The 22,800-nt window shown below is 51.3% G+C and overlaps 1 protein-coding gene across 3 annotated transcripts in view; it reads left to right on the top strand.

Annotated features, from left to right (window-relative positions):
• The window catches only part of COL6A2 (collagen type VI alpha 2 chain), a 52,572-nt gene that overhangs the window by 4,371 nt on the left and 25,401 nt on the right, over positions 1–22,800 (top strand). For all 3 annotated transcript variants that reach the window (XM_034785047.1, XM_034785048.1, XM_034785049.1), the window contains exons 2-16: positions 378–518; positions 5,092–5,687; positions 9,062–9,082; positions 11,468–11,533; positions 12,664–12,717; positions 12,824–12,868; positions 14,019–14,045; positions 14,782–14,808; positions 14,900–14,944; positions 15,529–15,582; positions 15,924–15,986; positions 19,331–19,393; positions 20,508–20,597; positions 21,877–21,939; positions 22,604–22,666. In XM_034785047.1, coding sequence (XP_034640938.1) covers positions 398–518; positions 5,092–5,687; positions 9,062–9,082; positions 11,468–11,533; positions 12,664–12,717; positions 12,824–12,868; positions 14,019–14,045; positions 14,782–14,808; positions 14,900–14,944; positions 15,529–15,582; positions 15,924–15,986; positions 19,331–19,393; positions 20,508–20,597; positions 21,877–21,939; positions 22,604–22,666 — 1,398 coding nt within the window. In that variant the 5' untranslated portion in view covers positions 378–397. The remainder of the gene's footprint in view (positions 1–377; positions 519–5,091; positions 5,688–9,061; positions 9,083–11,467; positions 11,534–12,663; positions 12,718–12,823; positions 12,869–14,018; positions 14,046–14,781; positions 14,809–14,899; positions 14,945–15,528; positions 15,583–15,923; positions 15,987–19,330; positions 19,394–20,507; positions 20,598–21,876; positions 21,940–22,603; positions 22,667–22,800) is intronic.

Genomic DNA, 22,800 nt, shown 5'->3' with positions numbered 1-22,800 from the left:
AAATAACTTAGCTGGATTAGTTAGACCTGAAACCTAACTGCGAGTCCCCAAGGTACAGCCCCTCTGTGATGAAGGAATGTGGAGACACACTCTGGACTGTGCAGAGAGCACGTGGCTTGGTGGGTCACTACTAGCAGTGCCCCTGCTGCGGTTCCAGACCCCGAAGGGAGCACTATACTCATCCAGTCTGCCCTCCTGCATAGCACAGGCCAGGGGACTTTGGGAATTAATTCCTGTTTGGACGAGGGCACTATTAGAGAAACATCTGCTCCTGATTTTAAAATGTCCAGTCAGGAGAGTCCAGCCCGACGCTTGGTAAGTTGTTCCAGTGGCTAATTACCCTGACTGACTCCTGGGTTCGGCTTGTTCTCCTGCAGGAAGCTGGATGTGAAGTGGAATGGCTGAGATGTCCCAACCAGCCTTTTTTGCCGTTCTTCTTTGTGTGACGCTGGTTCCCCTCCAGGCTCAGTATGATTATGACGACATACCCTACAGTCCTCGCCCAGTTGGCTGTCCAGGTACCAGCAGGATAACTTGTCTCTCTGCCTCTGTCCTCTGTATTCAGCATTAACACTGAAAACTTCCCTGGGGTCAGTTCTAAAGGCTGCTCAGAGGGGCCCCACCGTGGCATGCCAGAGCTCACTGCTCCTTTGCACTGGCTGCACAGTACCAAGCCCCGAGGAGTTTCCTTGCCCTGTGGGTGGGACAGGGCACACATGCAGCTCCCATTTCTGAGGGATGAGCTGGGGTGCAGATGTCTGGGCATGAGGAGCTCAGTCTGGGGAGGCGGGGGGATCGCCCAGGCCTTCAGAAAGGAAGCAAGATCCATGTCAGGTGTCAGGAAGTAAACCTGTCCTGTCGCACACGAATGAGAGGGGCAGATACTGGCTCAGACTTGAAAGATGCGGGGGGCGGGGACAGGGTGGGTATGTGCGGGGGAGGTGGGATGTCATTGTAGGTAGCACAGTGGGCCCAGTTTGTGTATATGTTCTTTGTTACCATTGAGACCCTCCCCGCACCTCCCTCCCAAACCCATTCTAAGAAGTCAGTGTAGACAAAGCCCAGTGTAGACAAAGCTGGGTGATTGGGCAACAAAATGGCAGATGAAATTCAATGTTGATAAATGCAAAGTAATGCACATTGGAAAACATAATCCCAGCTATACATATAAAATGATGGGGGTCTAAATTAGCTGTTAAGAGCATAAGAATGGCCACACTGGGACAGACCAAAGGTCCATCTAGCCCAGTATCCTGTCTTCCAACAGTGGCCAATGCCAGGTGCCCCAGAGGGAATGAACAGAACAGGAAATCATCAAGTGATCCATCCCCTGTTGCCCATTCCCAGCTTCTGGCAAACAGAGGCTAGGGACACCATCCCTGCCCATCCTGTGTTATGAGAAGGAGTAAATAACACGTCCTTATTTACTTTTCCACACCAGGCATGATTGTATGGACCTCTATCATATCCCCGCTTAGTCGTGTCTTTTCCAAGCTGAAAAGTCTCAGTCTTATTAATCTCTCCTCATACGGCAGCCGTTCCATACCCCTAGTCATTTTTGTTGCCCTTTTCTGAACCTTTTCCAATTCCAGTATATCTTTTTTGAGATGGGGCGACCACATCTGCACACAGTATTCAAGATGTGGGCGTACCGTGGATTTATACAGAGGCAATATGATATTTTCTATCTATCCCTTTCTCAATGATTCCCAACATTCTGTTCGCTTTTTTGACTGCCACTGCACATGGAGTGGATGTTTTCAGAGAACTATCCACAATGACTCCAAGATCTTTCTTGAGTGGTAACGGCTAATTTAGACCCCATCATTTTATATGTATGTTTTTCAATGTGCATTACTTTGCATTTATCAGTATTGAATTTTGTCTGCAATTTTGTTGCCCAGTCACCTAGCTTTGAGACCATTTTGTAGCTCTTTGCAGTCTGCTTTGATCCCCCTTTGTCTGTCTGCTTTGCAGTCTGCTTTGATCCCCCTTGTCCACATCACTTTTGACCCCTTCAAAGAATCCTAGTAGATTGGTGAGGCAGGATTTTCCTTTACAAAAACCACGTTGACTCTTCCCCAACAAATTATGTTAATCTATGTGTCTGACAATTTTGTTCTGTTTCAACCAGTTTGCCGGTACTGAAGTCAGGCTTACTGGCCTGTAATTGCTGGGATCACCTCTTGAACCTTTTTTTTAAAAATGGGGTCATCTGGTACAGAAGCTGATTTAAATGATAGGTTACAGACTACAGTTAGTAGTTCTGCAATTTCATATTTGAGTTTCTTCAGAACTCTTGGGTGAATACCATCTGGTTCTGGTGACTCATTACTGTTTAGATTATCTTTTTTTTCCAAAACCTCTTCTAATGACACCTCAATCTGGGACAGTTCCTCAGATTTGTCACCTAAAAAGAATGGCTCAGGTTTGAGAATCTCCCTCACATCCTCAGCTGTGAAGACCTATGCAAAGAATTCATTTAGTTTCTCCGCAATGGCCTTATTGTCCTTGAGTGCTCCTTTAACATCTCGATCGCCCAGTGGCCCCACTGGTTGTTTAGCAGGCTTCTTGCTTCTTATGTACTTAAAACAATTTTGCTCTTACTTTTTGAGTCTTTGGCTAGCTGTTCTTCAAATTCTTTTTTGGCCTTCCTAATTATATTTGTACAGAGTTTATGCTCCTTTCTATTTTCCTCACTAGGCTGTAACTTCCACTTTTTAAAGGATGCCTTTTTGCCTCTCACTGCTTCTTTTACTTTGTTGTTTAGCAATGGTGGCACTTTTTTGGTTCTCTTACTATGTTGAATTGGGGGTATACATTTAAGTTGTGCCTCTGTTATGGTGTCTTTAAAAAGTTTCCATGCAGCTTGCATGGATTTCATTTTTTGTGCTGTATCTTTTAATTTCTGTTTAACTAACTTCCTCATTTTTGTGTAGCCCCCCTTTCTGAAATTAAATGCTACAGTGTTGAGCTGCTGTGGTGTTTTCCCCACCACAGAGATGTTAAATTTAATTATATTATGGTCATTATTACTAAGCGATCCAGCTATATTCACCTCTTGGACCAGATCCTGTGATTCACTTAGTACTAAATCAAAAATTGCCTCTCCTCTTATGGGTTCTAAGACTAGTTACTCTAAGAAGCAGTCGTTTAAGGTGTCAAGAAACTTTATCTCTGCATCCCTTCCTGAGGTGACATGTACCCAGTCAATATGGGGATAGTTGAAATCCCCCTTATTATTGAGGGTTTTTTTTAATAGTCTCTCTAATCTCCCTGAGCATTTCCCAGTCACTATCAACATCCTGGTCAGGTGGTCTGTAATATATCCCTACTGCTCTATTCTTATTATTTCAGTATGTAATTACTATCCAGAGAGACTCTATGGTACAGTTTGGTTCAATTAAGATTTTTACTTCATTTGATTCTACGCCTTCTTTCACATACAGTGCCACTCCCCCACCAGCATGACCTGGTCTGTCCTTCCGATATATTTTATACCCTGGTATTACTGTGTCCCATTGATTATCCTCATTCCACCAAGTTTCTGTGATGCCTATTATATCAACATCCTGATTTAATACAAGGCACTCAAGTTCACCCATCTTATTATTTAGACTCCTAGCATTTGTATATAAGCACTTTAAAAACTTGTCCCTTTTTTAGCTGTCTCCCATTACATGATGTAATTGAATGGGATTTTTTTTCATTTGACTATTTCTCATCAGACCTTGCCTGTATTTTATTGTCTTCATTCATAGAATCATAGAATATCAGGGTTGGAAGGGATCTCAGGAGGTCATCTAGTCCAACCCCCTGCTCAAAGCAGGACCAATCCCCAACTAAATCATCCCAGCCAGGGCTTTGTCAAGCCTGACCTTAAAAATCTCTAAGAAAGGAGATTCCACCACCTCCCTAGGTAACCCATTCCAGTGCTTCACCACCCTTCTAGTGAAAAAGTTTTTCCTAATATCCAACCCAAACCTTCCCCATTGCTCTCCTCCTTACTAGGACATAGAGAATTACCATTAATAGAGCCTCCCCTAAGGGATGTCTCTGACCAAACCACATGCTCCTCCACTCCTGTCAGCTTTTACCACTCAAGAAAGAGATCTTGGTGTCATTGTGGATAGTTCTCTGAAAACGTCCACTCAATGTGCAGCGGCAGGCAAAAAAGCGAACAGAATGTTGGGAATCGTTAAGAAAGGGATAGATAGAAAATATCATATTGCCTCTATATAAATCCACGGTACGCCCACATCTTGAACACTGCATGCAGATGTGGTTGCCCCATCTCCAGAAAGATATATTGGAATTAGAAAATTTTCAGAAAAGGGCAACAAAAATGATTAGGGGTATGGAACAGCTTCCGTATGAGGAGAGATTAATAAGACTGGGACTTTTCAGCTTAGAAAAGAGACGACTAAGGGGGGATATGATAGAGGTCTATAAACTCATGACTGGTGTGGAGAAAGTAAATAAGGAAGTGTTGTTTACCCCTTCTCATAACACAAGAACTAAGAGTCACGAAATGAAATTAATAGGCAGCAGGTTTAAAATAAACAAAAGGAAGTATTTCTTCACACAACACACAGTCAACCTGTGGGACTCTTGACCTTCACAACATCCTCTGGCAAAGACTATAACAGGGTTCAAAAAACAACTAGATAAATTCATGGAGGATAGGTCCATCAATGGCTATTAGCCAGGATGGTGTCTCTAGCCTCTGTTTGCCAGAAGCTGGGAATAAGCGACAGGGGATGAATCACTTGATGATTACTTGTTCTGTTCATTCCCTCTGGGGCACCTGGCACTGGCCACTGTTGGAAGACAGGATACTGGGCTGGATGGACCTTCTTCTGACCCAGTCTGGCCGTTCTTATGACGTAGTTTCTAACCAATAGCCATTTCCATGAGCCATCACCATAAGCCCCTCCAGGGGTGTTCCATGTGCAGAAGGGGTAGGTCTGTGTTGTATGCTCCTGCACACTGTGTGCTCACTGCTCTGTGGGTTTTTTCCTGCCCAGTCTGGTGCCAGAATGGCGCACTCAGTCCCATCCTGATGCTATCTGCCCCATTGTCTCCATACAGAGAAGATAGACTGTCCCATCAACGTGTACTTTGTCATTGACACCTCGGAGAGCATTGCCCTGCAGACTGTGCCCATCCAGAGTCTGGTGGATCACATGAAGCAGTTCATCCCGGCCTTCATCAATAAACTGGAGACCGAGGTCTACCAGAACCAGATCTCCATCACGTGGAATTTCGGGGGACTTCACTTCTCAGACGTGGTGGAGGTTTACAGTACCTTGACCAACCTCAAGGACGTATACCTCTCCAAGCTGAATGGCATCAGCTACATTGGCCGGGGCACGTTCACAGACTGCGCGATATCCAACATGACCGCTCAGCTCGCAACCCAAGGCCGTGCCGTAAACTTCGCTGTGGTCATCACCGATGGCCATGTGACGGGCGAGCCCTGTAAAGGGGCGAAGAAGCAGGCCGAGAAGGCCCGGGATGCAGGGATCAAGCTCTTTGCAGTGGCCCCCAGCCAGAACGTCTTCGAGCAGGGTCTCCAGGAGATTGCCAACCCTCCCCACGAGCTATACCGCAACAACTATTCCACCACCAAGAGAGGTGCCATCGAGGTGAACGAGGACACCATTAACCGGATTATCCAAGTCATGGTAAGGGATGTTGGCGCACACAACTCCAGCCTGACACTGCAGCCAGAGGGTGCAGGGTCAGGCCGATGTGACACATGTAGGGATGCAATAGAGATCTTGTTGGACCGGGCTGATGGGACAGAGCCATTGGGGACTAAGGGCAGGCGATCCAGGGGCTTGTCTATGCACAAAAGTTGTACTGCTCTGACTGTACTGGTACAGATAAGCCAGCAAAACCCCTAGTGGATGCAGTTATACCAGGATTAAAGTGCTTATGCCAGAACTGCTTAGTCTATGTGTACACTATGGGGCCCATACCAGCATAGCCTCCTCGTGTAGACACAACCTACACCAACAGAAGGAGCTTTTCTGTCCGTGCAGGAATGCCACCTCCCCAAACAACATTGGCCACATTGAGAGAAGCACTCTTCCGTCGACATAGTCGTGTCTGCACTAACAGCATAGCGATGGCTGTCGGGGTGTGTTTTTTCACACCTGTAGCTATGCTGACATGGCTTTTAATTGCAGACCAAGCCTTACTCCACAGGGAATGAGGAGAATAAGCTATACTGGTATAAGCACCTTTATACCAGTAGAAGTGTGTCCACACTAGGCAGTTGTACCACTCTAACCCTCCCACCTGTTAGCAGAATGGGTAAATCAGTACAAAAGGCATGAGCATCCCAGGCCTGGTCCGGAGGTTGGGCACTGTTGAAGCAGCTGGCACACACAGTTTAATAAGCTGGTAAATAAATATTTAGGGGGGAAATTTGTGTCAGAGCCCCCTCCCCCCTGACAGTTCATCCCAAGGAGAGAGATTATGATGGGCCAAGTCATCGCCTTTTATCATCGCCGTGTCTGTGTTCCCTCCATATATCCTAGAAGCCCCGTAAGCCAGACTTGAGCCACCAGTTTTATGGTGAATTACTTTACTTCATAATGTTAGAATTGGTGCCAATACCTCTTTGTGGGAGGAGGGGATGTAAATGGTCAATCTGCAGTTCACCAGTCGCTTTCCTGGGTGAGGAAGGTTAGCTCCTGAAACCTGCATTTTGTCACTCTGGGAATGGCGGGGTCTCCGCTGCTGTCAGTTTCCCTCTATTCGGAATAGGAGTCAGGGTGAAAAGAAGCTCCACCCCCAATCCTAAATCCCTCCCACAACCTCTCGGAGCAGGATGGCTCTGCTGGAGTGAAATGAAGTAGTTAGCCAGGCTGACACGTCACTGAGTTCTTGCCCCCTTGGGGTGAGAAGATCAGTTCACACTGACCTGAGGAGGTTAGATGCTGTCGGTCTCTCTGCATGCTCAGGAAGACCTGGGCTCCCTGTGCAAGGCAAACTCTCAATACTAAGATAGGTAGAGCACTGTAAGCATTTACAGTTAGGTTTTCTCCAAAGCCATAAAGGGCTAGAAGCGTTCAGGTGCTGAGTTCCCTCCAGATCTGACTTCAGTGACAACAGCAGATACTCCTCACCTTTGACAACCAGGGCATGTTTTTACAATGAAAGTTTTCTATAGCAGCAGCTGATGGACCCACAAGAAGTGTTCAGTGGATCCCCTACTCAGATGCAAGCAGTTAAGAATGTGCATACGTGTCTGCAGACTCAGGGTCTGACTAAAAAATGATTGGTAAACTTCCTTAGGATTCTTACTGGTTTCATGTTCAAGGCTTAGTTAATTCTGTCTTTGTTTGCAATGTCCAATTCTCCACCCCAGCAAACGCGCTTGTACTTTACTAGGAAGGCTACAGACGTCCATAAGTCTTGAAAGGATCGGGGCCCAAATTTGCACAAAATCAGTGTTCCCCCAAATGTTAAGCTCTTCTTCCCGCTTTGCACCATGGTGCACTAGATGTGACTGATCAATGTATGCAGTCTAGTATTTAAAACTACAGTCTTACAGTCCACTTCAACTCATAACTAACAAAACCAACAGCCCTTATTTTCAGTGGAAACTCCTGGGTACTTGACACTGATGAAAATCAGGTAACCCATTCAAATGCCCAAATAATGAATTAGGAGCCAAAGTTTAGGACCACTTTAAAAAAAACCTTGGCAAACAAAGTCTATGAGAGAGAGAAGGTGGGTGAGGTAATATCACTCTCACCACCAGAAGTTGGTCCAATAAAAGATATTCCCTCACTCACCTTGTCTCTCTAATATCCTAGAACTAACATGGCTGCCACAGCACGGCATAATTAAGTTCATGGATGTTCTGTTCTATCCAAGTATTGTCTGACATAAATCCATCCTTTAAAACCTTATCGGCATAATAACACTCGAAGGCCTGCCCTGCAAACGCTCATGTACGTGCTGAACGCTCTGCATGGGAATCGCTCCATTGAAATCACACACTGCAACAGAGGGGAAGGATGGCCCTGTGGTGAGGGAACTAGCCCAGGACGTGGGAGAGCTGTGGGGGTCAAGTCCTGGCTCTGGTACAGATTTGCTGTGTGACCCTGGGCAAGTAACTTCACCTCTCTGTGCCTCAGATCCCATCTGTACAATAAGGACAACAGCCCTGCCCTGCTCATGGGGGGGGACGTCCAGTACCGATTGTGAGGTTCTAGACCCCATCACCCCAGGGTCTGGGCACATCTCAAAGGACAAAGCTGCAGTGACAAACACTCTCTGTTCCTAACCACCAATAACTGGGAAAAGGGGCCAAGACCTTGCCTTTCACTGTCACTCACTGAAAACACAGGGCAAAACTTGACCAGAGTTTTCAATACAATCCAGTTCCCGGCCCTGCCTCCGTAAAGCTCATGCACGTGGTCAGCTTGGGCAGCATGTGCCGTCCCTTTGACAGTAGCAGCGCTACGCACAGTGTGTAACATTACGCCCAAGTGCATGTCTCTGCAGGACTGGCCCTACGGTCCCAGCTGGGGAAGGCGAATGTCCTGCGCTCTTGCATTCTCTATGGTGTAAAATGTGTACCAGTGATAAGTGCTACCCTACATGTAAAGGAGACAGAGCGAGTTAGCTCTTCTCTTTTCTTGAAAGGGGATGTCTCCTTTGCAGGAGTTCTGCAGTCTGTGGCCCCAGTCTGCATGCTATTCCATCCAACAGGCCTGTGCTCCCACCCAGAGGCCTGGGCTCATACAGAACAATACGCAGAATCGGGGCCTTTGTCCTTGGACAACAGGATACCCAACCTATGTGTCAGAAATTGGAGTAGTCTCACCTCCGTATCTCACACCTGGGACTGAAAGTCACTACTGCTTGGGTTATTGTATGTTGCTTTTAAACCATACAACTACTGTCTCCCGCTTTCCCTGCTCCTAGTGGGGAGTGCCAGGACTGCCCAGCTCCAGGAGAAGGAGGCATGCCAGGTCTCCTCATGCTTCTTTATCGAAATGATCTGATTTCTCTCTCTCTCTCTCTCTCTCTCTCACAGAAACAAGAAGCCTTTGGCGAGGTGAGTGAACAACACCTTCACGCAGCTTGCTCACGCCAATGAAATTGGATTGTACCACAGATGAGTAATCCTGACCCTGCACTGAGCTCCAGGCAGCTGGACCCCTGCACCCATGTGGAACTCAGTGTGGGGTCAGGGACAAGGTCGTGTTGTCTTTTAGTTAAAATGAAACAGCAGGATCCTCAGTTCCTGCCCTAAATCCCAGGTTAGTTTTGCTGAGCATAAATAAACAGCTGCTGTGTCCCCAGAGGTGGCTGCATTTCAGTGCTAGGCATAGTGATTTCTGCCTATATAAAGTTTTGTGAAGTGTTTCTGGCTCCTTCAGGCTGGAAGGAAATACACACAGATATGAAATTCTGGGTTAGAAAACAGCAGCAGGACCTAGCAGCCTGCATCACTGCCCTGGAGGCTGCAAAATCACCATCAGATGGAAGAGGCGGGCACTGCTCCCATGAGGCCATTTATTCCACTGTAATGGTTTGTTTTATTGAACTGCTTTGGGGAGTGAAAGAACGTAATGATTCAATGCCAAGGCCAACGCAAACCAAGATCTTTCTCACGTCTTTATTTGTTCAACTTGTTTAATATCAAACTCTCGAGGGGCTCAGCTCTGTGGGTGTGGATAGTATTTAAGTACGTTAGCTGGCTTTTAGGTCCCTTATAAAGACCCCTTCGGCCTTCAGGAGCAAATCGGTGGCTGCATTCATGCTGTAGAGACAGCCCAGCTCTCATGTGCACATGGAGGCCCAACTTGGAGAGCTTTGTTCCGATAACACAGGCTGTGCAGCCCGTCCATTAATTCACTTAGTGTCACCTTGGACCTCTAGGGGAGAACATGGCGTTTTCCTGCCCACCTTCCTCAGGCAAAATCCCCAGGCACTTTGTGGCAGTTTTTCATGAGAAGAGCTGGCTGAGACCATAGCCTCAAATATCCTGCCTGAGTGCCCAGAGCGGAGGGCAGCAGCAGACCCAGACCGTAGACACCAGCAACGGCCATTACAGCGTTGGTTGATTAGTCCCCAGGCCTGCTGAGGAGAAAGGAGCAAAAATGTGCAAAGGGGTCTCGGCGGCATCCTGTACTTCAGAGGGAAGCAAATGTTTCAGTTGGTCTCTAACCTCACCTATACTCCCATTGTCCGTTTATCTGCCCACACAGACGTGCAGGAGAGCGTCAGATGAACTAGGACCCAAAGGGCATAAGAACTGCACAGAGATGCTCTTTAAACCCAACCAGGCCAGAGCGCTGTTAAGGCTAAGCGTTAACAGTCCCTGCTCCCCAGAGCTGCCCCCAGCCAGGCCAGGATGTGGGGGCTCCTGGCCGGTTCCCCTTCTGAAGTCTAGGGTGGGATTTTCCACCACGCTGCCCGGTGGCCTCACTCTGAGATCCCATCAGAGCAAACGGGGGAGTTCCCCCAAGGCCTATGGGAGCGGAGCTAGACTGACACTGGGCAGTGTCAGCATCCCAGCCTCAATGTTCTCTCCGGCTGGGTGCTGCCTAGGCCAAAACTCAGTGTGTGCCCGGCCCAGCCCCTTGTTGCCAAGAAGGCTAACGGCATTTTGGGCTGTATAAGTAGGGGCATTTCCAGCAGATTGAGGGACGTGATCATTCCCCTCTATTCAACATTGGTGAGGCCTCATCTGGAGTACTGTGTACAGTTTTGGGCCCCACCCTACAAGAAGGATGTGGAAAAATTGGAAAGAGTCCAGCGGAGGGCAACAAAAATGATTAGGGGGCTGGAGCACATGAGTTACAAGGAGAGGCTGAGGGAACTGGGATTGTTTAGTCTGCAGAGGAGAAGAGTGAGGGGGGATTTGATAGCTGCTTTCAACTACCTGAAAGGGGGTTCCCAAGAGGATGGATCTAGACTGTTCTCAGTGGTACCAGATGACAGAACAAGGAGCAATGGTCTCAAGTTGCAGTGGGGGAGGTCTAGGTTGGATATTAGGAAAAACTTTTTCACTAAGAGGGTGGTGAAGCACTGGAATGGGTTGCCTAGGGAGGTGGTGGAATCTCCATCCTGAGAGGTTTTTAAGGTCAGGCTTGACAAAGCCCTGGCTGGGATGATTTAGTTGGGGATTGGTCCTGCTTTGAGCAGGGGGTTGGACTAGATGACCTCCTGAGGTCCCTTCCAAGCCTGATATTCTATGATTCAGGCCTGAAACTCCAGGCTGGCTGCAGAGGGCAGGGCCCATACACAGAGCAGCAGCAGTCAGCCTTCTCGCTAAGGAGCCAGTGGGCACAGCGAGATCAGTTCCTGGGGACTGAGAATGAGGCTTCTGAAGGCCCCTAAAGGCTGCCAATTGTTTCCATTGCCTCTGTCATCCTGGCTTGGCTTTCCCCACGCGTCGTGCCGCATGCCTCATGTTTAATCTGGTTTATTTCAGTGCTACAAGCTGAACTGTCTGGAGATTGTAGGCCTGCCTGGGCCCAAGGGCCCCCGGGGGCAGAAGGTGAGTGACACATGCCTGCTGGGCAGGAGGGGCTGTGCTGGGTGAGTCCTTAGACTGCTGGGCTTGGGAAGTGGGCGATGACACCGACTAGCCAAGCCCAGGATGTCATTGCCAGGGCCGGCTCTGGCTTTTTCGCCTGGGGAGGCAAAAAAGCCTCCCGCCGCCCCCCCGCCCCCTGGCAGGGAGCGCAGCAGGGGAGGGTGCCGAGCCAGGCCACGGCCCCGCTCTCCCCGACCGGCCGGAGCGCCGGGAGGAGGGTGGCGAGCCCGGCCGCAGCTCCGCTCTCCCCGGCGGCCGGGGCGCTTGGGGGAGGGCAGCAAGCCCGGCTGGGGCCCCGCTCTCCCTGACCGGCCGGAGCGCTTGGGGGAGGGCAGCAAGCCCGGCCGTGGCCCCGCTCTCCCTGGGTGAGCACCGCCCCCCTCCAGGTGCCACCCCAAGCACATGCTTGAAGAGCTGGTGCCTGGAGTCGGCCCTGGTCATTGCCTTTGCTGACCTGCAGGCTGCAAACCCCACAGCTGCAGCCTGGCTCTCCTTGGCTCACGCTGATTCGCAGCCTGGAGCAGAGAGAGGCGCAGGAAAACTTGTCCCCTGCGGCGGCACAAACCCAGCACCACCCCACTCTTGCTGTGCTGGAGACCAAAGGAACTGGGGACCCCTCCCCACTCCCAGTAACCACCCCGTCACCCGGGCTCTAGGCTCACTCCTAACCACCCCCACAGGCTGCCCCAGGCCAGGCTCCTGTGGTGACCCTGATTCTCCTCTCTCCCCAGATGCCCCTTTCGTCTTCCCCTCCCCCACTCCCGGGGTGCCTGGGCAGTACCCTTCCCCTTGCACACTGTTCTCCCCAGGGCACGGCAGGGCAGCCCCAGCCAGTGCTGCTCTTTGCCCCAGGCTAGTACACTCAGTGCGGGGCAGCTGTCACACGCTCAGCTGGGCTGCATAGTCCCCTCCCCACAAAGCAGAGCTCTGAGTCCATATTGTGTGTGCGTCCATCTCCTGCCCTCCTCCGCGCTGAGCACAGCCCACTCCACTCTGGGCTGCGCTCCGCTGGGGGAGAGGGGCCAGCACGTGGTGCCCTCTGCTGACCACGAATGAAAAGTCACGGTGCTCTTTGTGTGCTTTATTTGCAGGGTGCGAAGGGGAACATGGGTGAACCAGGAAGTCCTGGGCTCAAAGGGCGACGGGTGAGTGGTGTCAAATCCCCCTTCCGCCTGCTGGCGAGCCGCACCGTGCTGGGTCAGCTGGAAACTGACTGACTTTGGACTAACTCCCATATCTTCTTTCTTTAAGGGTGACCCAGGTATCGAAGGTCCCATCGGACACCCCGGTCCCAAGGTAATGAATCCTGCACCGGTGGCTGAGCTGTCTGCCTGCATTCTGGTTCGGATTCAGCAGTGGTGCGCGTGGCCTGTGTGCTGAGCAGCTGCCAGTCTAGTGCGCGACTTACAGCACCGCTGCGAGGCCATGGGGCTGGGGGAGGGCACACGGCCTGCCCCACAGCCTGCCGGAGTCAGTGACTTGTCTCCCCGGGACTTTGGATCCGTCCATGAGAGAGGAGATTTTTGCTGAAGGGAATCTATTCAGCCAAATTTTGGCCTGCAGCATTGTGACAACTGGGTGCAAGACATTGTTATAACAAGGCTTCCTGTCGGCTGTCTGATGTGGGCAGGACAGATGGCCCCTGCCCTTGCGCTACTGCGGCCCACCTCAGGCATCCTCAAGTAGCTGCTTGGCCAGACAGGTGCCCCTTGTACTGCCCCCTGCAGGTCAGCAAACAGGCAGGCCCTACCGCCAGGGCCCTTTGCAGCTAGGCCTGGTCTCTAGCCACTGCACATCAGCTCCGTGCCGCATGAGGGCGCTCGAGCAGGTGGGTGGTCCCTAAGGTAGTCCCTAAGACCTTGCAAGGGCTTGGGGGAACAATCACCCTGCATGGAACCTGGAAGCAGATGAGGAACCAGGGCAGCTCCTGGAGCACATCAGGAGTGTTACATGCTCCTGGCCCCCATTCCACTCATCAGTCAGGTCCGTCCCGCCCACCACGGCGCCAGGGGATGCTTGAGTAGTGCCGCAGGTTAGCCCCGAGGAGGGGCATGGCAGGGACCAGCCTGGAGATTGATACTGCCTGTCAGCGCAGATCATTATAAAACAGGCAGAGTCTCCATGTTCCTGGAGGGCATTGCATGTTCGTTGGGTGGGAATGAACATGTGTCCAAAGGGGCCGGGTCTGATGGCACCCACAGGCTGAAAGCTCTGTCAGGATCCAGACACTGCTGTTCTGTGTTTGCACCAAGCAGTGTGGAGTGCTGGGGATCTCGGCCTGTCTCTCTCTCACTCTAGCTGGCCGTCTCCTACTTTCTGCAATAGTTGCATCTCTGAGTCCACTTGCCTGCTTGCCTGCCTGCCTACCCAGAGTCCTTCGCTTTCCCCCACCTCCACCCACCCACAGACACTAACAGAAAGGTTTTTGTGTTTTTTCTTGCCCTAGGGTATTCCTGGTCTGAAAGGAGACAAGGTAAGAAAGAGCCTGTGATGCTGGTCTCTGAGCACTGTGCAATGGGCCAGCGGGGCATTTCCACGGGTGCATGTTTAGAGACGGGGCTGGGAACAATAGTAGCAGTAGCTGGGAAAATGGGGAGGAATATTCTACAAGGATTTTGTTCATCGTGGAACTTGACTGTGGGCGTCTCTCCGTGTTTGTGGCCTCTCCCCCACACGTCTGTGCTTTAACTTTGCTACCTTTACTACACGGAAAGTGCATTTCAGACTCCCACGACTGAATACTCATCGACAGTGAACTCAGAATTGTAGATTCAAAGGTAGTGTTTGAAATCGAAGTATGTTGGTAAATTACATAAATCATCCTAGGTGGGAGCAGAAACAGTAGCATGTGATTTATGCAACTAAGCAACATGTGGCCAGACCAGGGCTGGTGTAGGCCAGGGTAGTTCCCAGGAAGTCAATGCAGATATGCCAGTTTTCGCCAGCTGAGGATCTCGCCCAGGGTGTGGCGCATTGACAACAAACTGCCCCATGTCTATGCCTGCGGGAGTGAGGAGGGGGTGCTGCGACGATGTAACTGAATCGTTGCCCGTAACGAACAAATCTGAGAACTTGGTGATCTGCTTGCAAACACTTCATGAGCAGAAAGGGGCGGGGAGGGGGCAGCTAGGACACAGTGGTCATCATTAGGAGGGGTGAGCGGTGTAGTGTACCCAGAGCTGACTACACATTGTCCCCTTTCTCCGCAGGGCGAGTTTGGAGGCATCGGCCGGAAGGTAAGAAGGCATCTTTCATGCAGCACCTATCCCAGCTTAGAGCCCCAGGGAGTCTCTAGCAAGCTAATTACTTCTTTTCCTTTGGTCCCAGGGGGCAGCTGGTTTCGCAGGAAGGAACGGCACCGATGGACAGAAGGTAACGCCACACAAGGGACAAGCCGCGCCCAGTCCAGCTCCAGTGTTCTGGTCGTTTACTGATGGGGTTTCCCGATGCCTGAGGCTGGAGAGAAGCTGTTGCCATCGATGAAAGTGAAATACAAGAAAATATCAGAGAATTCTTTCCTGGGGGCGGGCAGGATCTGTCCCTCTCCCGTACCTGCCAAAACACCTTCCACAGACCAGCCTTCAGCCCTCCCTTCTACACCTCCTCTGGGCACTGCGGGGGCCTCAGCACCCACAGAGCCCAGCATGAAAAAGGGACTTGATATATAGGCAGGGCATCTCTCCCGTGCCCCCTCCAGGGTGCTGAAGCTGCCTCCCTGCACCACCTGCAGGGCGTCACTGCTGCCTGCCAGGCGTTTCACCAACACGCCCAGGGCTGTGCTCTCTTTTTTTGTTGAAGGTCAATATTTGCAGTCCCTCTCTGTCTGGCATCCTTGTGCCAGACCCTCGTGATTAGCTTTGGGGTTCAATTATTTACTGTGATAGACCAGAAACTCCTAATTCTTTCCCCCTGACTCTCTGGTTTTCTCTCCCCTCTTTCTGTTGTAACCTCTGCAGGGCAGGCTGGGACGGATTGGAGCCCCTGGCTGTAAGGGAGACCCTGGGGACAAGGTAGGAATGTTTTCTTGTGCTTAATCAGCCAAGGTGCGGTTCACCATCGCAGGGCAGGCTTAGCCTGCATCACGAGCAGTGAGTCTCCCTGCCCAGTTGTCACATTGCCCAGTGTTGGGCTGTGCTTGAGAGCGCAGTGTGGAACGCACACCACAGTCTGAGCAGCAAGGTGATGAGAGCTGGCCTCTGTTTTGTTCCCACTAGCAGCAAGTTGAGGCCATTCTTGTATCTGAAGCTGCTCTCACTGCAAAGTGATATTCTAGGGGAGGTGTTTTATCTGGCGGAGAGCGACACGCTGTTATTACTGCAGGCAGACGGTTCTTTGTCCTTTCCTTCCCTAGGGCCCTGATGGTTACCCAGGAGATGCAGGAGATCAAGGAGAAAAAGGAGACGAAGGCGTAAAGGTACGTGAATTCCAAACCAGAGAGCAGAGCGGCAGAGTCTGGACAGAACACCAAGCGGGAGAGCTAAAATCCCCAGGCCACAGCTGTATCCATCCGCGGAGAGTGCCCAGTTCCACCCGCGGTGGACACAGCCCAGTGGGGAATGGAAATGCAGAGAAAGTGGGAGACTTCCCCTGAGAATGTGTTGCTCAGTTTCACTGTTTCCTTTACCCTGTGTGCGCCGGGGTGACTTGTGAAAGGCACCTGTGATTCCCCCAGCCCTTGTTTGTGCCCTCTGGGTAACTGTCAGAATAAGAGGTTGTGAGTGTGTGAGCGCAGAGTTCACAGCAGTACAACTGTGGCGATCGATGCCGAGTGTCCGAAGACTGTTGGAGAGTGCTGCGCTGATGCAGCAGTTGTGTGACACAGCCATCAGATGGCGCACGGGAGAGACGCCAGCTGGGCTGGAGAGGACTGGAGGAGGTAGCTTGTGTCCTGCCTGTGTCCCTGTGAGGCTAAGAACCTCCCCCCCCACCCCCTGTTCTGAGCTGGTCTAGCTCAGGTCTGTAGCCTGATTTGGGGGGTGTTAATGATGTTGATTCAATGTATCAACTTAATTTAATTTTAGGTAATTATTTTTATGTAATAATATTAATAATGATTAATTGCAAATATGAATAGTATGGGTTTGTGGCTCGCCAATCTGTTTGATCAGAAGATAAAGTTCTTGTCCCGAATCAGGCTTCACAGAGTTTATAAAGTGACCCTCCGGGTATGACAGGAAGTTGATACTGAGGCAGATATAGTCATAAAGACTTTTTATTAAAATGAATGAAATAGTAAGTAAATGGTAAAACAGTTAGAATTACAAAATTATAATGGTATCAGCGTTATTTAAGACATACATATGGTAATACAATATTATGTGTGGCAAACTTTGGTTAATACTTACCCCCTGTTTTGATAACCTGGTGTTGGAAGACACAGGACCTCGCCTCTGGCGGTTCCGATTTCACACCTCTTGCAGGGGTGTGCAGAGGAAACGAATGCGAAGAGCTGTCAAAGCTGTTTACTCTCTGACTTAACTAAATAAAAACTAAATGGAAAATAAAGCTTTAGGGAAACCAAGCTTAGCCTCGTCCCCTTAAAACTTAAAGTTTGAAAAGAAACTAAGTACGGCCTGTTAATAGTGAATAGCCATCGTAGATGGGGAGCATCGATACGTAGTTGAAGATGGAGACAATGAAGAGTAGATAGATAGATAGATCGACCCCAATAGCGAGGTGGATCGCCTTTTTATAGGCATAAATGCCGGAAATCCTTCCTCTTATGCCCAAATTTCATTCCTCCCCCACAGAAATGTTAGGGTGCACTTACCCCATAGGCTAGTATGGATGTGCGTACGGATGACAGGTACGTGCGCACTTGTGGTGTACTGGTTACGTCTGTGGGTACAACTTTGAAAAATCCCCTCTGCCATCCTTCATTGTCTATTGGTCTAGGGAAAGGTCTTAGACATAGGCGTTGTCTATTTGGGTAATAAATGTAGGCCAACTTTACTTTTCTGGGTAAAAGGTCCTGTTATAGATATACTATCTTTCCCTTAGCTTAACATACAGGTTTTTGGCCTGTAGGTCTCTTGCATTACAGCTAAACTTATTTTTAATATAAATCTATAAACCTATTGCAATACATCAAATACATAAACTTATAAGAAAAGATAGACCTATGCAAGCAAGCAGATTAATCCTTAGGGCTACACGCCCCCTTTGACGGGGTGGTTTGCACCAATGAACCCCGTCACATAGATAGGATTTAGTATCTGTGGGGACAGTTTCAACACCAGTTTCATACCTGGGCAGATTTTGGTATGTATCTAGAATGGGCACCATGTATACATATTCATGTTCCTCACCACGTGGTGCCTGTCTAGGTGTCTGTCTAGGTTTTGGCTTGGGTTTGTTGGATTTATACTGCAGGCAACCTAAAATAAGGAAATTAATTCCAATTGCAATTCCTTGGATAATCACCCATTCTTTTAATCCAAAATTTTCCCCGGGAGTTGTTGCAGGCTCATTACTTTCATTCATTAATCGGGTAATAACTTGTTGGGTTTTGTCCCTATCGTTAGTAATTTGGATGAGGTGAGTCTCCTTACGAACCATTAATGATTTTAGCTGTAACCCTAATGGGGGAATGTAGACAAGAAAGGTGGATGTGCTTTGGATAGTTAAATCCTGATAGGCTGGGTCGGACTGAATAATGGTGATGTTCTCAAAAGTGGGAATAGGGGAAATAGCTTGATTTCCTATTAAAGTGGGTTACTTTGGAGTAAAACAAAAATTTGGCTCTGTGACAGGACACTCCAAGGGACCATATTGGTACCTTTTTGTTGGTAACCACGCAAAATTGGTTACTTCCAGCATAGGTCACCTTCTCCAGCGGAGTCTTCCACTTGGTCAGCCTCACCAGACATGACAATGATGAATTCTGTATTTTCTCTCCCTGTAGTCCACACAAAACAGTGTCTGTTTCAAACACGTTACACCTACAGATATACTGAGGCCCTTTCTCAGAACAACAGGCCAACAGGCACTTTCCACGTCTGAGTTGGATTGTGAGAAACCACGAGGGGAGGCGCATTAATGCGTTCCCTATAGATGTCGTCTTCGAGGTGACCTATAGACTGGACAGCAACCAATTGCCTGTACACATCCTTGTCTGGGTCAAACACTGGTAACGAGACCGTGAATGAGACATACAAGGATCGTGTCATCATACAATCTTTCGAAAGAGAACAACTGTCTCGGTTGGGGTGAGGTGTCACAGATCCCATCTCTCTCATAGCACCCACTGACAAAAGCTGGCACGACTCCAAACAAGTGGACCGTTCCTTTTCCAGCTTTTGAAACCACTTGGGACAGTACCAATTTAACAATTGCTCATCTTTAATTAGGTCAGGAACTTTTCCCAGTCTTAAGGATTGTAATACGTCAGTAATTGTACTTGCGACATATTCTCCATACGCAGAGCATATAATCTCTTTCCCCAAATGTTGATCCCTGTGCTGATCATTGTTTAAAGCGATTAACTGGTCAGAACAGATGCCCTGCCTGAGGCTCTTGTGTGAGCGCACCGAGTTGGTGCCCACGGGGAGGTTGCACTTCTCCCAGAGCCGGGAGTGTGATGGCCCCACAGGCCAGGGTAGGTGCTGGTGGATGGCGCTCCCCACTTCGCTCTCGGGGAGGATGCAGTTCAGGTTACTCACTCCCCCACTGGCATAGATCAGCCAAGAGCAGCCGCTGGGACCCCTGGGGAACAGGATGGCGATGTCGCGCGTGACCATTGTTGTCTTGCTGTTTCAGGGAGATCCTGGCCGCCCCGGCCGCAACGGACCCCCGGGATCCCCAGGAGAAAAAGGAAACAGGGTAGGTTCCCCGCCATGCTGGGAGCAGGCCCCTCCTTCTGGAACCCATCTGTGATACCCTGGGGCCACAGATAAAAATACTCACCGACCCCGTGGTCATGGGGCAATTGCAGCATACAGCAAGGCTGCCATGTCTGCAGCTCAAACACACGGGCCATGGCCCAGCCACTCTGGGAGCTGATATCTGCCTGATGGCAGGTGTGAGCCCTACCATTGCTGTAGCAAGCAGGGCACGTGCGCACGCCTGCCAGTGCCCCAGGTGACACTGAAGGAGACGCCTCCTGCAGCTCACGGGGTGGCTTGGAGCAGACGCAGTGGCCGTGGCTAATAGAGTCACTGGGAGATATGGTAGCAGTGCTGCTGTAGTGGAAAGGGAAATCTGTTCTGTGCTGCACAACCACTAGATAAAAGAAGGGGAAGTTACAGCTGGGAGTGGTGGGGATTCCAAAGAGTGCCTGTGGCCAGGGGCATGGCCGGGGGGGGGCAGGGGCAGGGGCTGCGCCCCTGTGGCCAGGATGCACGGGGGGGCTAGAACCTCTGCTTCCTGGCACAGGGGACCACGCAGGCTCTGCTCTCTAGAAAATCCCTTGCTTTGCATCCGTCCTCCTCATTCCCAGCCCTTCCTTGTGTGTGCTGGGCCCCGATGCAGCCTTCCCAGCAGTAACCCCACTGCTCACCATTGGTTGGCACTGGCAGCTGTGGCAGGAGCTTTTGCATCACAAAAGCAAACCGTAGGGACTAAGAGCTCACAGCAGTAGCAGAGGTCCTGCCCCCTCACTCAGGGGTCAGTGCCTCAGTGTTCTTCCAGGAAACAGCTCGGATTGCACAGGGCGCAGCTGCCGCGGGGATGCCTGGGCTGGGGGGGCAAAGGGCCAGGAGCTCCCCCCCAGTGGCCAGTCACAGTCCCTGGGCTCCCTGATCAGGGGCAGGGACAGGGGTGTCTGGCAGGAGGGGGAGCCAAGCCCCTAGGAGCCCAATCCCCCTGCACCGCGCTGTGCTGAGGCTGGAGTGTTTGGTGTGGGTGGCTGGGTGGGGGATGTGTGGGTGGAGTGACCCCTGCTGTCTGGCCTGCCTGTTCTCATCAAACACACTGACTATTTCCTTTCTTTGCAAAGGGACCTAAAGGAAACAACGGAGCCCCTGGGAGCCCTGGTACCAAGGGAGGCAAAGGAGGCCCAGGACCTGCTGGACCCAAGGGAGAGCGGGTGAGATCCCGAGGGGTTCCTCTATCCCTGCGCACTGCATACATCTCGCAGTGGGTGATCCTGGCGCCCGGCGGGCACACTGATTGTCCCCGCAGGAAAGGCAGCTAAACTGCATTCCTGCAGTGAGCTGGCAAGGCCTGGCATCCCCTGCCCGCAGCACCCCCAGGGGACCCCCAGCAGGGAACCGCAGGGATTCGAGCTTCTTGTCTGTCGCAGTCAGAACTGGGATGTAAGACACTATCTTTAGGCTCTTGATTGCAAAGGAAACCTTGAAAACCTGAGGTCAGAGGGGTGTGGGACTGGCCCCATTCACTTGCATTGATTCTGCAAACCCAAAGATCACCAGTTAAAGTCCACAAAGTCCATAATTCACTCTGATCACTTGAACCGAAACACCCAGCTAATGTGCTACCCCCAGGCTCAAATCACCTCTCTCCTCAGTTGCCCCCTTGCCAGCTCCCCCAGAGCTGTGCTTGCAGGCGATAGGGTACTAAGAGCAGAAATTGACAATGCAAGGGCAGTGGAGAATCAATTGATTTTCAGATCAAAGGAAAGTCCCGGCCCTTAGAGCTGCTGGACTGAGCGTAACATCCCTTGTCAGATTTCCTCCATTCAAACCCTCCGTGCTTCACTTACACGAAGCTGCCGCAGAATCCTCAGTGCTGTTCTCAGGCATGGCAGAATCCAGGGAACTAGCTACAGACTGTGGGCCAGCTCCCCGGCGGGGGGTAAATCGGCACAGCTCCTTTGAGGCGATTGGCCAGCTCCCCGGCGGGGGGTAAATCGGCACAGCTCCTTTGAGGCGATTGGCCAGCTCCCCGGCGGGGGGTAAATCGGCACAGCTCCTTTGAGCCGATTGGCCAGCTCCCGGGCGGGGAGGTAAATCGGAGTCGATCTGTTGGAGTCAGTAGATGAGTTCCAATGGCTGGAAACTGACGCTAGGCAAATTCAAGCTAGAACTAAAGCCCCGTTTTTAGCAGAGCGGAATTAACATTTGTATCCCTGTGGGAGCTGCGCTGTGATGACTCTCCTAAGAAAATGTTCGGCTCTTGCTTAACAACAAACCCAACTGCTTCACACCATAGGGCAGCGCAGCACAACGAGGCCTTGGGTGCTCTCTGCTCCCGTCCTGGGGGCCACACGCTGCCGAGGGAGAGGAAGGAGAAGTGAATCGCGGGCGGGGAGGGGAGACATCGCAGGGCAGCAAAGCCGCAGCAGGTTAACTGAGCTGGTTTCCACCTTTGAGTCCCGTCTCTCTGATCGGTGTCTGTGTGCGCAGGGTCGTCGCGGGGATCCAGGGACAGAAGGCGGCCCGGGGACCGCTGGGACCAAGGGAGAGAAGGTGAGTGCAAGGGCACCAGAGCACAGCAGGGGATGACCTGCACAGCGGCCGGGCTGAGAGCCTCCCCACAATGCTACCAAGCTACCTATGGGCCCCAGTATCCCCTCCTGCGGCCCCGGGAGACAGCAAAGGCAGGCCGGGCTTGGCTGGGGCACACTTGCTCCTGCCAATCGGACAGTCGGGAGGCGAGCAGGCTGAGTGCAGGGGCTGAGCCGGGCTCTCCAACCTCTGCTCAGGGGAAGGGGCAGCTCAGGAGGGAGGCGTGGATGTGGGCTGCCTTCGGATCCACACACTGAGAGACAGAGCCGTCCGTCCACCCCCACACAGACCCTGGCTCCAGCAGTCATGGAGGTGGGGTCTCTGGTAGAGGAGTGCCCCGCAGCATTCTAGCGACCGCACTAGCAGATGCAGGAGCAGCTGGGGGGGTCCTGCTCCACCTGGAGTCAGGGGGGCCTGACCCGGGGCTGAGAGGGCAGGGGTGGACACTCCAGGCTGTGAGGCGGGCTGAGGACACCTTGCCCATGCAGCACTCACCCCAAAGAAAGGAACTGGGCGTGGGCCTCTCCTGAGGTGGGGCCTGAGGCTGGGGCCCTCATCAGCTGAGACACGGCCCAAGGGCAGCGCCGGACAGTGAGCGTATCTTACGACCTTTTTCTGCCAACAGGGAGACCCCGGCCCCGAAGGCCTCCGGGGCCTGCCTGGGGAAGTCGGCAGCAAAGGAGCAAAGGTAAGCACGAATTACAGGCTCGGGGCAGCCAGCAGAGGGAATGGCTCATTGGCCACTGACGCTCTCCCAAGCCTGTGCAGGATCGCCCCCTGCAAGGCGGCCCTCAGAGGAGCTGTCTCCACAAAGTGTGCAGA

This window comes from Trachemys scripta, chromosome 11 (assembly GCF_013100865.1).
Source record: "Trachemys scripta elegans isolate TJP31775 chromosome 11, CAS_Tse_1.0, whole genome shotgun sequence".
Classification (NCBI taxonomy): Eukaryota; Metazoa; Chordata; order Testudines; family Emydidae; genus Trachemys; species Trachemys scripta.
Note: the sequence above shows the minus strand (reverse complement) of the source record. Positions and strands in the feature narration are given on the sequence as shown.